Source organism: Danio aesculapii, chromosome 14 (assembly GCF_903798145.1).
Source record: "Danio aesculapii chromosome 14, fDanAes4.1, whole genome shotgun sequence".
Taxonomy (NCBI): domain Eukaryota; kingdom Metazoa; phylum Chordata; class Actinopteri; order Cypriniformes; family Danionidae; genus Danio; species Danio aesculapii.
In genome coordinates, this window is record NC_079448.1 from 7962904 (window position 1) to 7977949 (window position 15046).

Here is a 15046-nt window from a genome sequence, read left to right on the forward strand (position 1 = left end):
TAAACCATAGTATTACATACCTTACAAACAGCTATATTGTTGCCATCGCTCCACAAATCTTTCGTATATTACACCATTCTGTCTAACAACACCAAATCTGTCATTTATTTAGTTATTTTACATTTCTGAAAGCTTCTTTGCTTCTATTGGTCGAGAATTTTATTTATTTATTTGTTTTTTTAATATTTGGACTACAAACGAGACTGAGAAAAGACAAGCATTTTTTGCTTTTTGTGATAATTTAATTTCTGTACAAGAACACTGTAATTCTCACCCAAGAAAACCATCAAAAACTGTATTCATAATCAAATATTTAATCGCAGGAAACTAAATAAATAATGACAGCTCAAAGGTCTAAACAAATTAAAAAAAAGTTGATTCGTTTGGTCGCTTTGCTGTTTCGAACTGCTAAATCGAACTTAAAATAAACTTAGTTTGGCCAGATTTAGTTTGAAATGACTTCATTTTGTTTTTTTTAAGTATATGAGGGCCTTAAAAGTCTACAAGCATATACATATGCAAATACTACATTATGTCTTTTACAAAAACTGATGTCTAAACATGGTCAAACTGTTCATTCATGTGATCAAATTTCATGTTTATTAACTTTTGGCCCCAATCACCTTCCATACCTTTCAGTCAATTTGTTTTGTCACTATGCTGTTTCGAACTGCCGAATCGAACCCAAAATAAACTTAGTTTTGGGCGGATTTTAATTGAAATGATGTCATTTTGGTTTTCAATTGAATAGTTTAACTATATCAGGGCCTTAAGAGTCTAATAAATACCATGTCACAATTCATTCACATGAACAAATTTTATGTTTGTAAACTTTTGGCCCCAATCACCTTCCATACATACCTTTCAGTCATGAAGCAACTTGTTTGGTCACTTTGCTGTTTCGAACTGCCAAATCGAACCCAAAATAAACATAGTTTTGGCTGGATTTTGTTTGAAATTACGTCAATTCAGATTTCATTTGAAGATTTCGTTTAACTATATCAAGGCCTTAAGGATCACTAGCATATACATATGCAAACAGTACGTTATGTCTTTCATAAAAATCGCCGTCTCAACATGTTCAAACTGTTCATTGAATTTTACATTTTCGTACACATTTGGCCCCAATCACCTGCCATACCTTTTCAGAACAAATTCGTTCGGTCGCTTTTTCCTTATTCGAACTGCCGAATCGAACCCAAAATAAACGTAGTTTTCACCGGATTTTCGTTTGAAGAGTTCATTTAAATATATCAGGGCCTTAAAGGTCTAATAGCACACATGCAAATACCACGTTATGTCTTAAAACAAAAATCGCTGTCTCAACATGATCAAACCCGGTGATTCATGTGATCAATATTCATGTTTATAACCCTTTGGCCCCGATCACCTTCCATACATTTCTGTCCTGAATCATTCCAAAATTGTCTCTGTGTTACACACTATAGAAGAAAAGCATATCATTTATGAATCGCCGTGACACTAGATCAGGACTGATGTCTCTATTGCATAGTCTGAACCCAACATAATGATATGAAGAACCCTTTCATAAATAATAAGTTAAAAACTGCTTTATTTTTGCCGAAGATTTTTACTATTTTACAATTTGGTTATTCTGCATGTTTTGATCAAATAAAGGCAGCCTTGGTGAGCTGAAGAGACTTCTTTTATAAATGATTCCGGAGTTTTGACAGGCAGTGTAGTCACCATATATTGTGTGGTTTGTACGTGTCAGTCGTTCCGGTTACTGCAACTGTGGATCGTAGTTAAAAACCATTAACACATCTTCCTCGCAGTTTAAGGTGAGCAGATCTTCCAGCACTAACAGTCACAGCAGGAAAAAATGGACTTTTACAGTTTTATCGCAACTCAGAAACAAACTAAAATCACCACCATTGGAGGGAAACCAACCAACCAATCTTTTTACACACAAGTGAAATGCAAGGACAAGGCCCTCAGACTTCATTATCAGGCGTGGTAATGCTATTTTAGTAAAATAACACAACCAAGCTTGTTTTTTTTTTTCCTTTTTTTTTTGAAAATTAAGAAATAAAAAGCGTCTATGCTTCATTATTTGGATTAAGAGAAGAAAAAGGAACAAGTGCTGCACTGCAGTATGTGGATTTCTCATAAACGCAAAGAAAACCAATTTAAAAAAAGGTTTGTTATGAAAAATTGACATAATAAAAACAGTGATTCTCTAGACATTATTAATACTGTGTTTCACTAGATGGCAACTGTTTGTTTTTTTAGTCTTATAAAAAGGACATCACTACGAAAAATGCATCAGGCTTTTTAAAATATGCAGCGCTCCAATATAAAGTGCTTCATTACATTGTTATTTCATTTTTTTACAGTTTCTTATTAAAATATTGTATTCCCTGGAGTGAAACCATAGTAAACATGTTACACATTGGTAAAAATAAACATTTTGGAATGTCTTTAAAAAGTCCCATGGGCTGATTTTGGTCAAGCAGAGCTTGTCCCGGGAGCCTACAGGAAAGAAACACGCCATTAGTCTCAATAGCAGACCAAACAATAATCAATCAACCAATCAATCTGGATCTGGAGGAGTTAGTCCACTTCATCAGTGTCATGAGGGCCAAAATATGGGTTCGAACCATAAAATGGCACCGCAAAAAGCAGATGCAAGATGCCATGCAAATGGAGAGGGTGTTATGAATGATGGATGATAAAAGGCCGTCTTGAAATCACATTCTTCTCCCATTTACAGTGACAGGATTTCAGAAACAGACAGTATATGGGTAGCTGACAAATTGATGCATATATTTAAAGGGGACTCTTTTTATAAGATGTAAAATAAGTCTCCGATGTCCCTCGAGTGTATATGTGAAGTTTCAGCTCAAAATATCCCACAAATAATGTTTTAGAACTCTTTCAAACCACCCCTTTTAGGCTTTGATCCAAATGGTCTAATTTCGTTGACTGTCGCTTTAAATTCAAATGAGATAGAAAAAAAGGGTGGAGCTAAAAATGCCTATCCGTCAGCATAGCAGCAGATTCAAAATGGCTGCTTCTCACTCAGGGCTGTTTGTGCTAACGGGGGAGAAATCATTACTAATGGGCGGAGCTTTCCCCCTCTGATGACACGTACAAAGGGAGAATGTCAATCAAAGTGTTTCTGCAGACTGTTTTTATCAAGTGTGATTATATAAAACTGATTTCATACATTTTTACTATTAGAAGCTGGTTATATTCACACATTGTTACCGCACAACTGTGCTTAATCCCCTCATAAAAGTCATTTTTGCATAATAGGTCCCCTTCAAAATTAAATGATAATATATATTACATTATATAGACTATGAATTGCATTTTTAGAAGTTTTGGTTCAATTAAAAAGCATAAAACACCCAAAAATGTACATTCGCCTCAGGCCATCCAACATTTTTTTAACAGGAAATTTCATATATTTACACGTAAAATGCTGTAAATAGTGTTCGCTTTCATGGACAAGTCAAAGCACCAGTATTTTTGAACCAATAAATTATGAAGTCCTCTTATATGGTCTGAGGGTAATGTATATTAGCAGCAAATTATCCCCAAAAACCTATCCCTTTTATATAAAGTACATAATAAAGAGTCCAATAAGCGGTTTATATAAATAATATTTTTGTGTTCTGAAGGTTCTTCAAGTTTGAAACAACAGTCATGACATTTTTAGGGATTTGTAGCATGGCAAACAATATTCATGTCAAATATTCATGTGAATATTAATAAATAAGATATTAATCATTTGAAATTATAGTGTAGAAGTGAAAATAGTCAATTTGCGAGTCATATGGGCATCCTACAATACATTGACCAGTAATTCCCATCCCCAAATGGTAGTCATGTCATTCCAAACTCATACTTTCATTCACCTTCAGAACAGAAATGAAGATATTTTTTAATCTAATCTTAAAATTGTTGACCCTTACATTGAAAGTCTATTTACATCAAATTTGGATTTGTCAACTACCAATATACAGTCAGTCTCAATTTCATCCTCTTAAACAAACAAACTGACAAACCAGTAATGTTGATATGTTTAAAGGGGTCATATGATGTCATTTCAGGTTTTCCGCTGTGTTTTAAGTGTTACAAGCTATTTTTGCATAATATTTATGATCTATAGGCTCAAAAGCTAAAGTCTAAACCCAGAGACGTTTTTTAAGATAGTGAGAATGTTAAGGTGATGAGAAGACTGAAAAGTCGTGAGATGTTGTTTTGTTGAAAAAGCAAAACTACTTACAAACCAATCTGTTGCAATTGCTTGAGGTATGCAGGTATTATCATTATTATTATTATTATTATTATTATTTTGTGTTCTTTAACCATGTAAACTAGAGCTGTGGTGGAAATTTGTTTTAAAAATCAATTCTGAGATTTTTAAAAAATTCAAACTCTCTTTGATTTTTTTTAGGCTCTTATAAACTAGCCTAGAGCTCTATATGCGGTTTAAAAAAAGCCTAGAGTGCCATCTGCTGTTATAAACCAGCCTAGAGTCCTATCTGCTGTTAAAAACCAGCCTAGAGTGCCATCTGCTGTTAAAAACCAGCCTAGAGTGCCATCTGCTGTTAAAAAACAGCCTAGACTGCCATCTGCTGTTAAAAAACAGCCTAGAGTGCCATCTGCTGTTATAAACTAGCCTACAACACCATCTGCTGTTAAAAAACAGCCTAGAGTGCCATCTGCTGTTAAAAACCAGCCTAGAGTGCCATCTGCTGTTAAAAAACAGCCTAGAGTGCCATCTGCTGTTATAAATTAGCCTACAACACCATCTGCTGTTAAAAAACGGGCCTAGAGCATCATCTGCTGTTAAAAACTAGCCTAGAGTGCCATCTGCTGTTATAAACTAGCCTAAAGCGGCATCTGCTGTTAAAAAAAATGGGCCTAGAGCATCATCTGCTGTTAAAAACTAGCTTAGAGCGCTATCTGCTGTTAAAAAAAAAAACGGCCTAGAGCATCATCTGCTGTTAAAAACTAGCCTGGAGTTCTATCTGCTGTTATAAAAGTGCCATCTGCAGTTAAAAACTAGCCTAGAGCACCATCCCCTGTTAAAAAACTAGTCAAGAATGCAATCTGCTGTTAAAAACTAGCCTAGACTGCCATCTACTGTTAAAAAAAATGGCTCTAGAGCGCCATCTGCTGGTAAAAACTAGCTTAGAGCGCCATCTGCTGTTAAAAAAGTGCCATCTGCTGTTAAAAACTAGCCTAGAGCACCATCCCCCTGTTAAAAAACTAGCCAAGAATGCAATCTACTGTTAAAAACTAGCCTACAGCGCCATCTGCTGTTAAAAAATGGGTCTAGAGCGCCATCTGCTAGAAAAAACTAGCCTAGAGCGCCATCTGCTGTTAACGACTAGCCTAGAGCACTATCACCTGTTAAAAAACTAGCCTAGAATGCAATCTGTTGTTTAAAACTAGCCTACAGCGCCATCTGCTGTTAAAAAAAATGGGCCTAGAGCATCATTTACTGTTAAAAACGAGCCTAGAGCGCCATCTGCTGTTAAAAAAAACAGGCCTAGAGCATCATTTGCTGTTTAAAACGAGCCTAAAGCGCCATCCGCTGTTAAAAAAACAGGCCTAGAGCATCGTCTGCTGTTAAAAACAGTCCAAGAACATCATCTGCTGTTAAAAACTAGCCTAGAGCGCCATCTGCTGTTAAAAAAAAAAAAAAAAAAAAAAAAACAGGCCTAGAGCACCATCTGCTGTTAAAAACCAGCCTAGAGTGCCATCTGCTGTTAAAAAAAACAGGCCTAGAGCACCATCTGCTGTTAAAAACTAGCCTTGACCGCCATCTGCTGTCCAAAACTAAGCTCAGAATCAGCTCGAGAAAACATCGATGCATTTTGAAAATCTCAGAAATCTCAAATTTGTCGACCAATTTTTCACCCCAGCTCCAATGTAAACATCGCATTACGTCAAACATCAAACCAATATTCTTTAAAGCAACCTCATATGACCTCTTTAACCATTAAAATGTTCTTTTTTGCCAATGTTTATCCAGTAAGCCACAGGTAACATGGTTCATTTAGCATAGTGGAGAATCCTGCCATAATACAGATCAAACAGACCATCAACGGGAGCGGTTTGCTCTCATCTCGTGTTTCCAGTCAAGCATTTTCAATAATCTGTCCTCTGAAGAGCAACATGGTGTTTATAAGGCCACGGTTACATAAGTACAGTTAATAGCCGCCATATGAGTTCAAGACAGTCAGTAGAAAAGAAAAAAAGAGGCAAGAATGGAATGAAAAAGATCAAAAATAAAAGTAATCCACAGATAGAAAAATAGATGCTCATGCTTTGTTAGTGCAGTGCATAGAAAGGATGAGATGAGAGATGGAGGAAAAGCGTTAGTCAGCATGCAGCAGCAGCGACCGGCGGGCTCTGGAGCAGCGTGACCAGGAAGAAGAGGGTGGAGGTGGGCAGGCAGACAGACAGGAAGATGATCATGTCCTGTGTGAGGCAGAGCACCAGCGTGTGCTCCGTCAGGGCCCAGTCCATCAGCACACACAGCAGCAGGTAGTACAGGTGAAACTCCTGTAAGGCCTGCCACTCTGCCCCCGCCGAGCCCACGTCACCACTCACCATGGCCTTCACCTCGGTCAACTCTACCTCTTCCTTGGGCCGGGCACGCTTGCTGCGCCCCCGCTCCTCCATCGCCATCGACCGCCGGCTGTTCTCCACAAACTCCTGCAGGAGAGGAACATGGCAATCAAACTGGAGTCTCATACAGATCATACAAGCAAGGTCACACCAAGATGGTCTATGACATGAAGGTAAACAAACAAATATACAGGTCTTAAACATGCATATACATGTTCGTCCTAATCAAATTCATTAAACAAATATTTCAGAACACAGAAAATTGTATAAATATATAATAAATATTCTCCTGTCTGTAATGTACTGTTTGTAATTTCACGTTCTCCTTTGAATATAAATATAAACAAATAGGCATGCGTTTCGTCTTATTTAATTTGATGAGATTGTAAACATGGACAAGGCATTTTTCAGAACGTTTACAGACAAAACAGTCAGAAATAGGCTAATAAAGGTTAATAACAATTGTTAGGTTTAAAGAATTTTATTTTAAAATAATAACCTATATTTCTACACATAATCAAATAGTATTTATTAAACCTAAAGCATTTACAGCCAGTGTTGCCAACTTAGCTATTTTGTTGCTAGATTTAGCAACTTTCCATACTACCCTAGCAACTTTTTTTTTCAAAAAGCACCTAGCAACAAATTTAGCAATTTTTAACATTCATTTGGCTACATTCAGCAATTTTTAAAAGTGACTCAAAAGAGCAGCGGCTGTAGGCTTTACTCAACACACACATATCACATTCAAGTTAAATTGCTAGCTCAGATTGTTTTTCATAACTGTTAATTTACTGATATATGTTAACATGTATAATTGTTGGTAATTAAGGTAGCAATAAATTCCAATAGCGCTATAATTGTTGTCACTTTCACAAATGTGTTAATTTCCCAGGTTAAAAAGAGTAAGTACACAAGCTGTGATTGTTTAAAAGAATGTAACTGTTCATTATCAGTGTTATATTTAAAAATAAAAAATTCTTATCAAAAAGTGTTTGTATTTTACAAATAGTCAACTCTATTTTTCATACAAATCTAAATTGACATATTTTAAATGATGATTTTTGCTGAGATTGCCAGTCAATTTGACAAAACATTAATTCTTTCGTACACTACATAAAGATGTAGTTTTGGGTTGTGATTACGCAATGACGTCATCACAAAGTAATATGTTAATATGAACCTATTTATTGTGCATCTGGATGTAATGTTTTAATATAATATAATACACGGCGCCTCAGAGAGTAGAGACATGACAGGCTTTCACTTGTCAGATACTATATGGTGGCGTCACTCATATGCAAATTAGTGTGTGACATCATCTGGCAACATTTAGCTACTTTTCGGGTAGGCTTTAACTACTTTTCATTGGAAATAGTTGGCAACTCTGTTTAAAGCAGCCACCTTGAAGGTTCACGAAATACCAAAGCATCTTTTGTGAGATGTTGACAGTCATATATGCATCCCACACTGCTATAAACACTATTAGGACACATATATTTCACAAAAAAAGTGAAAATTGGTTGTTTTTGTGTTATTTCAAGCAAATTCGTTTCTCTGGTTGAAAAGAAATTTTGAAGCTGCATCACGGCGATTAGATCCTTGAGTAAATTCCAGTAAGACTGGATGTCTGTACCGTCTTGCACAACATGACGTCTTTCAGCTTTCAGCGTTGATTTATGAAAAACACTTGGTTCAAACCAATCAGCGCGCACTATTGTGTATGAGATGCAACTTCATTAATATGCATGATAGCTTCGTTTTTACCTGTTACAGTGTTCAGCCAACCTTAATTCAAACAAGTGGAAGATAAAGAATTATTTGGAGACATGAGTCGTCAGTGTTGCGTATATAAATGTTCCGCAACGTAAGTTTTGTTTTCATTTCCCGCTATGAGAGCACAGCTGGACTCACGTGTGGATTACAGTGGTCTGCTAACATGCGACAAAAATATATTTGTAAGGAACATTTTATACCTGAGAGTATTTTCGCATCTGGAAATGGTGAAATCCGGATTTGCCGCTCATTTCCTTTAAAAAAAGATGTGGTTCCAGTTCGCGTTCATTGTCCTGTCTCTACAGATTTGGTAAGTGTGCGATTAATGTTCTTTGCTTATATTTATTCAAATGGCAAAGTTTGTTCGTGTCATCAGCAGTTCTCTTTCAGTTTTTAAAGATTTACTTTAGTCAAAATTATTTAGTTACTAATTTTACAGCACATTAATATCACTACAATATTATGGACTGAAAGATCCGCTGTAAATGCTGCTCTCCGAATGTAAACATCTTAATCAAACTGTCATGGCCCTTTAAAAGTGAAACGTACACAATATCAAATTACATTTTTAAGGAATATATGCTTAATGAAGCCGCTATTAATATGGCAAAACATGTAATGGTCATAAAAAAAATTTTTCTCAATATGATAAATTGTTCTTTAATATCTACACCGAAGATATGCGCTTAGGATAAGTGCAAATAATATGCTGAATTTTATGCTCATTTATAACCAGAGGAATTACCCCTAGAATGAAAAGCTTAGTTTTGACCTTATTTGGAAGGGTCATGAATATTAATGAGTTCTGCTCTGATGTGCCACAGTTCATGTCATTATATTCAGCAAAGCACGCGTGTCTGTTGTCTCATTATTAGTGGTGTAACGGATCACAAATCCCATGGTTCGGATCCCACTACAATTTTTGAATCACGGATCGGACCATTTTTCGCATCGGCAAAAAGGCAGGAGACAAATTTAATTTGCTTTCCAATTAACAAAAATATAACTGCAAAAATCTTTGGTTTTAACAAACAGAATTTAAAACCTGTAATTTTAATAAAAATAAAAATCAAGAGAGAACCAGCTGAAAAAAAAGGAAAATATTCAATACGAAAAATTATCTTTGCTACTGTTGCTGATAATGCTAAATATAGAAATCTAACATATTGCACAACAGATCATATTTATTTTCAATTAATGATTCAACAGTTCACACATTAAACTTCATGTTTCATTATAGGTGGATCATTTTTGAAAATTTATTCAGTGACATAATTTTGATGGTTGTTTGTCGCCACCTATTGGATAAACAATGTAATTGCTACAACAATCACCAGCGTCAAGTTCCATTAAACAGTGATTTTAATCTTTACCATAATCATCAGTGTTTATATCCGAACTATAAAGCGTTCTTCAAGTACTTCTGTGTTATTTAATTGTAACTAACTGATAACGTGTGAAAACAGAATCTTGATCAAACACAGATCTGAATGCAGCGCTTCAAAGGATTAATAAACATATGCAAATTATAATCATTTATCATTCATGTTGCGCGGGTTTGAATTAAGGTCTCCATCTTTTAATGTTTAATTGTGCATCTTTACACAATGCATTAATGCAGGATAAACAAACAGTGACAGAAAACACCTTTAATGAACAACCTAAGAAAGCATCACTCATCATTATATTTTATAGAGAAGCCAAAATGCTTTTATACACGCGATTTGTATGATTTGGGCGGCGATCTCTCAGCAATTGTTATAAATGTTGGATTAACCTACGAGTTCAAAAACAGTTATTAATCCGCGGGTCACGTGCGTTCTGAACTGTGAGTTGTGATCCATTACACCCCTACCCATTATACACCTACATGGGGAAAATGACACAATATACCCATTGAACTAGCAAGAGATACATTTAAGCAGGCCTTACATCACTTCGGGGTGGCGCAGAATAAAAAAAATATATAATCCATATAACATGTATAATCCGTCTTTCCCAAGTTTTGGTCTGTTTGAATTACTTGAGAGCTCTATATTGACTGTCTAATTTTCAAATTAAGAGTCCCACATACATAGTAAGAACAAGCTTGAAATAACTTAAAAGTGAAGATAAAAAAAATTACTGTTGTAATCTCATGCTAGAATGTTGTGACCAATCAAATGCTTCCAGGGGTGCATATTAATGATCACTTGTGGATCATCAGAATCTGTGTTTTTTTCCGGTTGTCTTGTTTTTGACTATAATTTACATGAAAATGAGCAAACAATGCTGTTTAAGGCTCATGGTATGCCATTTCAACGTACTAAATCTTATTATTCAGCTATGCTTAGGTGCATATTACCCGATTTTCATTCTATGGCACCTTTAAAGCTTTATTTACTAATTATGTTTCTATTTTTTAGCTTAAAACATGCATTTGGAGAAATTTGTATAAGATCTTATGAACTATGCTCTCTTAACCGAAAGGTTAAATGTTTAAGGCTCATGGTATTCCATTTCCACGTACTAAATCTTATTATTCAGCTATGCCTAGGTACTTATTAACAGATTTACATTCTAAGGAACCTTTAAAGCTTTATTTACTAATTATGTTTCTATTTTTTAGCTTAAAACATGCATTTGGAGAGATTTTGGTAATTAAGATTTTATGAACTATGCTGTCTTAGCCGAAACCATGAATCTCATCCCATATACCTTAATGACCTTAATTCTGCTAAATAAATAATAAAGACTGCTACCAAGCAGACTATAGTTTCCTTAGTGTGCAGGTGTAAAACACGCTGAAATGACACGAGTAACTGCACAGATATTTTTAACCAAAGCAGCTCTCAGAAGAAAAGCATTTTTTTTTACATGTTTCCAAATTCTGTTGCTGTGCCTCAACCTTTACTGCCAGTGACTTTGATTCTGTGAAGTACCTCAAGGCTCAACTCTTCTGTTTTGATGCCACAAAGCTGATGGCTACACGAGTTAGCTGACTACATAAAAAGGAGAAAGCAGCTTTCAAAAGAAAACAGCCCTGTCAGGTTTCTTTCTATACATTTTAAGTAAAAACTATTTGTCCTCCAGAATTATTAGACCCCCTGTTTATTTTTTTCCCCCAATTTCTGTTTATCGGAGAGAAGAATTTTTCAACACATTTCTAAACATAATAGTTTCAATAACTCATTTCTAATAATTGATTTATTTTATCTTTGCCATGATGACAGTAAATAATATTTTACTAGATATTTTTCAAGACACTTCTATACAGCTTAAAGTGACATCTAAAGGCTTAACTACACTACCTGACAAAAGTCTTTTCGCCAATCCAAGTTTTAGGAAGAACAAATAATAACTTGACTTCTATTTGATCATTTGGTATCAGAGAAGGCTTATATGAAAGGTAAAGGCCTCTAGATTACGTTTATTTTACCAAAATAACATCTGATCATGCCTTGATTTTTAACGATTTAATTAGGACAGTAAGGTCTGACTTTGCTTAGACAAAAGTCTTGTAACTAAACAGAAATAATGTACAGTATAGAATAGAAAGTCATGGTGCAGTGGAAGAAGAATTAGTATTGGGTATGACTCCCATGAGCTTAGAGGACTGCATCCATACATCTCTGCAATGACTCAAATAACTTATTAATAAAGTCATCTGGAATGGCAAAGAAACTGTTCTTGCAGGACTCCCAGAGTTCATCGAGATTCTTTGGATTCACCTTCAGTGCCTCCTCCTTCATCTCACCCCAGACATGCTCAATAATGTTCATTTCTGGTGATTGGGCTGGCCAATCCTGGAGCATCTTGATCTTCATGGCTTTCAGGAACTTTGATGTGGAGGCTGAAATATGAGAAGGAGCGCTATCCTGCTGTAGAATTTGCCCTCTCCTGTGGTTTGTATTGTAATGAGCAGCACAAATGTCTTGATACCTCAGGCTGTTGATGTTGCCATCCACTCTGCAGATCTCTCGCACGCCCCCATACTGAATGTAACCCCAAACCATGATTTTTCCTTCAACACACTTGACTGATTTCTATGAGAATCGTGGGTCCACGCAGGTTCCAATAGATCTTCTGCAGTATTTGTGATGATTAGGATGCAGTTCAACAGATGATTCTTCTAAAAAATAATTCTACCTTCTGCCACTTTTCCAAATAATCAACTAGATTAAGTTATTATTTGTTACTCTTACAATTGGTATTGACGACAAGACTTTTGTAAGGAAGTGTAGGTTAATTATTTAAGTTAGGGTAATTAGACAAGTCGATTTTCCTTCAAAATAATACTAAATAAATAAATGAATCAACCAGTATTTCAAAACAGAAGCTGAAAGTTGTCCAGAGAGAATATCCGGGACACCACCTGAATCTTAAGATATTAACATATCCAGGACTGCGGAGAGCTTGGATTTAGAACGAACAAACTCAAAACAGGAACGTGACTCAGATGGCCAGTGTGCGCGCAACACCGAGACTATTTATGGCATTTTTTTCAGACAGATTGCGAGCTTCTCCCAGTCTGTGACTCACCATCAGGGCCTTGTCCATGTAGAACTCTCTTCCAGGTGTGCCGTTGTTGTATTTGGTGTCGATGGCGAAGCAGAGGAAGAGCACGTCCACCACGATCTCGAAGATGGACAGGAAGCAGTGGGCCACCAGAAACGCAAACAGACACACGATGATGAGAGGCAGGACCCACTCAGTGTAATCTCTCTGATAGTTCAGCGCCAGGACGCCGGCGAATGCCGTGCATGTCACGATCAAGACCTGCGGGAGGTACAAGTGAGCGTTTAGCAGGTAGAGCAAACAAGTAACCCATCAAGCACCAGTGTTTACAGCACAGGTTCAAACTGCTCAACCAGATAAATTCTAGAAACTTTTTTGGGGTTTTCTTTCAACTTTTCAGCCATGTAATCTTGAAAACAGCAGTTCAGCTGAACAAATCTTAAAAAAAATAAATAAATAAAGTGACCTGCAACATCATTCAAATTAGTATGGTCATCCATTTTTCTACAAGTGTCAAAATTAATCGTTTCTTCGGTGCACCGCGATGCAGACGCGGACAATTCATTGACGTCATTTATCTCATATGCGCTATGTTGTGGTAGAATACTAGGGAGGCAAGGGCGAATAATTAAAAAGCAGACACTCTGCAGAAAAACCCTGCTTCACTGAAATGGAGAAAATTAAAGCAAACTCCATTTCTCTCTCTCTCTTACTGTGGCCCCTTTGACCTGCTGGCGTGACGTTTCCTCTCCTCTCGGCTGTTATAGCGATACTTGTGGATCCACACACACGTCTGCAGAGCAAGATTTCTCCACCGTGTCTATCATGGATCAGCTGTGATCGCCGTTGCCGTTTATCAGTGTCACTCATCAGTGAACATCGCCAGAGCGTTAGAGCCAATCACAGCCCTTTCTGTTGAGCGCGTGACCAGTCATAGCTCAAAAAGCAAGCGGGATAATATTTACGTTTGTTTACTTGCTCTAAATGCTCATGTTGTTCGATGCATGTACTCGAGTTTCATTTGATGCATTTTAAAGAGTGTTTTCTTTAAGCAGGTAAAATTAAAGGTACAGTACACACATCTGACTACTTGTATTAAAGGACAAAATTGTATTATAAATACATATAAAATGCATTTAAAAATTAAACATTTTAAAACAAGAATTCTTGTGTTGCTAAGTAAAATATCTAATTGTTTATGGAAAGCATCGTCAATGAACCGTGATGCACAGAGATATCGAATTGAACCGATTCAATGGCATGATAATCGTAACCGAACCGTGAGACCAGTGTAGGTTTACACCACTACATTTTTCCATAGTTAAAATATAAAATTTTGACAACCATATTTTGGTGAAAATCAATTCCAGTTTGAGTTACCATGGCAATTCTTGCTGATCTAAACTGACTATCTAAATATACATATACAGTTGAAGTCTGAATTATTAGCCTCTCTGTATATTTTTCTGTTTAACCGAAAGATTTGTTCAACATATTTCTAAACATATTAGTTTTAATAACTCATCTCTAATAACTGATTTATTTTATTTTTGGCATGATGACGGCACATGATACTTGACTAGATATTTACCAAGATGCTAGTATTCAGCCTAAAGTGACATTTAAAGGCTTAACTAGGTTAATTAGGCAAATCATTGTATGATGATGGTTTGTTCAGTGGACAATCGAAAAAAATATTACTTAAGGGGGCTAATAACATTGACGCTTAAATGGTAGAAAAAAAATTTAAAACTGCTTTTATTCTAGCCTAAATAAAACAAATAAGACTTTTTCTAGGAGAAAAAGTATTATAGGAAATACTGTGAAAAATTCTTTGCTCTGTTAAACATGATTTGGGAAATTTTTAAATAAGAAATTTCACAGGACTTCAACTGCATATATACAAACAAACACATTAAGTTTAGACCAATTTTATATATGAGACCCTAGAATATTGATTTTACTTTTATGCCAAAACTAATAAGGATATTAAAAATCACATATCATGAAGATATTTTGTACATTTCCTCCCATGGTAAATCAAAATCTAATTTTTGATTTGTAATATACATTGCTAAGACCTTAATTTGGACAATGTTAAAGGTAATTCTCAATATTCAGATTTTTTTTAACCTTCACATTCCAGATTTTCAAACAGATC

The 15046-nt window shown here is 35.7% G+C and overlaps 1 protein-coding gene across 5 annotated transcripts in view; it reads right to left on the minus strand.

The window, feature by feature from the left end:
• Positions 1-1556: 1556 nt before the first annotated feature.
• Positions 1557-15046, minus strand: part of slc44a1b (solute carrier family 44 member 1b) — a 57602-nt gene continuing 44112 nt past the window's right edge. For 3 of the 5 annotated variants that reach the window (XM_056472090.1, XM_056472086.1, XM_056472089.1), the window contains 3 exons: positions 12910-13146; positions 6595-6699; positions 1557-2493 (listed from right to left, as the gene is read on the minus strand). In XM_056472090.1, the coding sequence (XP_056328065.1) occupies positions 2470-2493; positions 6595-6699; positions 12910-13146 (366 nt within the window). In that variant the 3' untranslated portion in view covers positions 1557-2469. Of the gene's footprint in view, positions 2494-5771; positions 6700-12909; positions 13147-15046 lie in introns of those variants that run through there. The other 2 variants (XM_056472087.1, XM_056472085.1) reach the window with 2 other exon arrangements.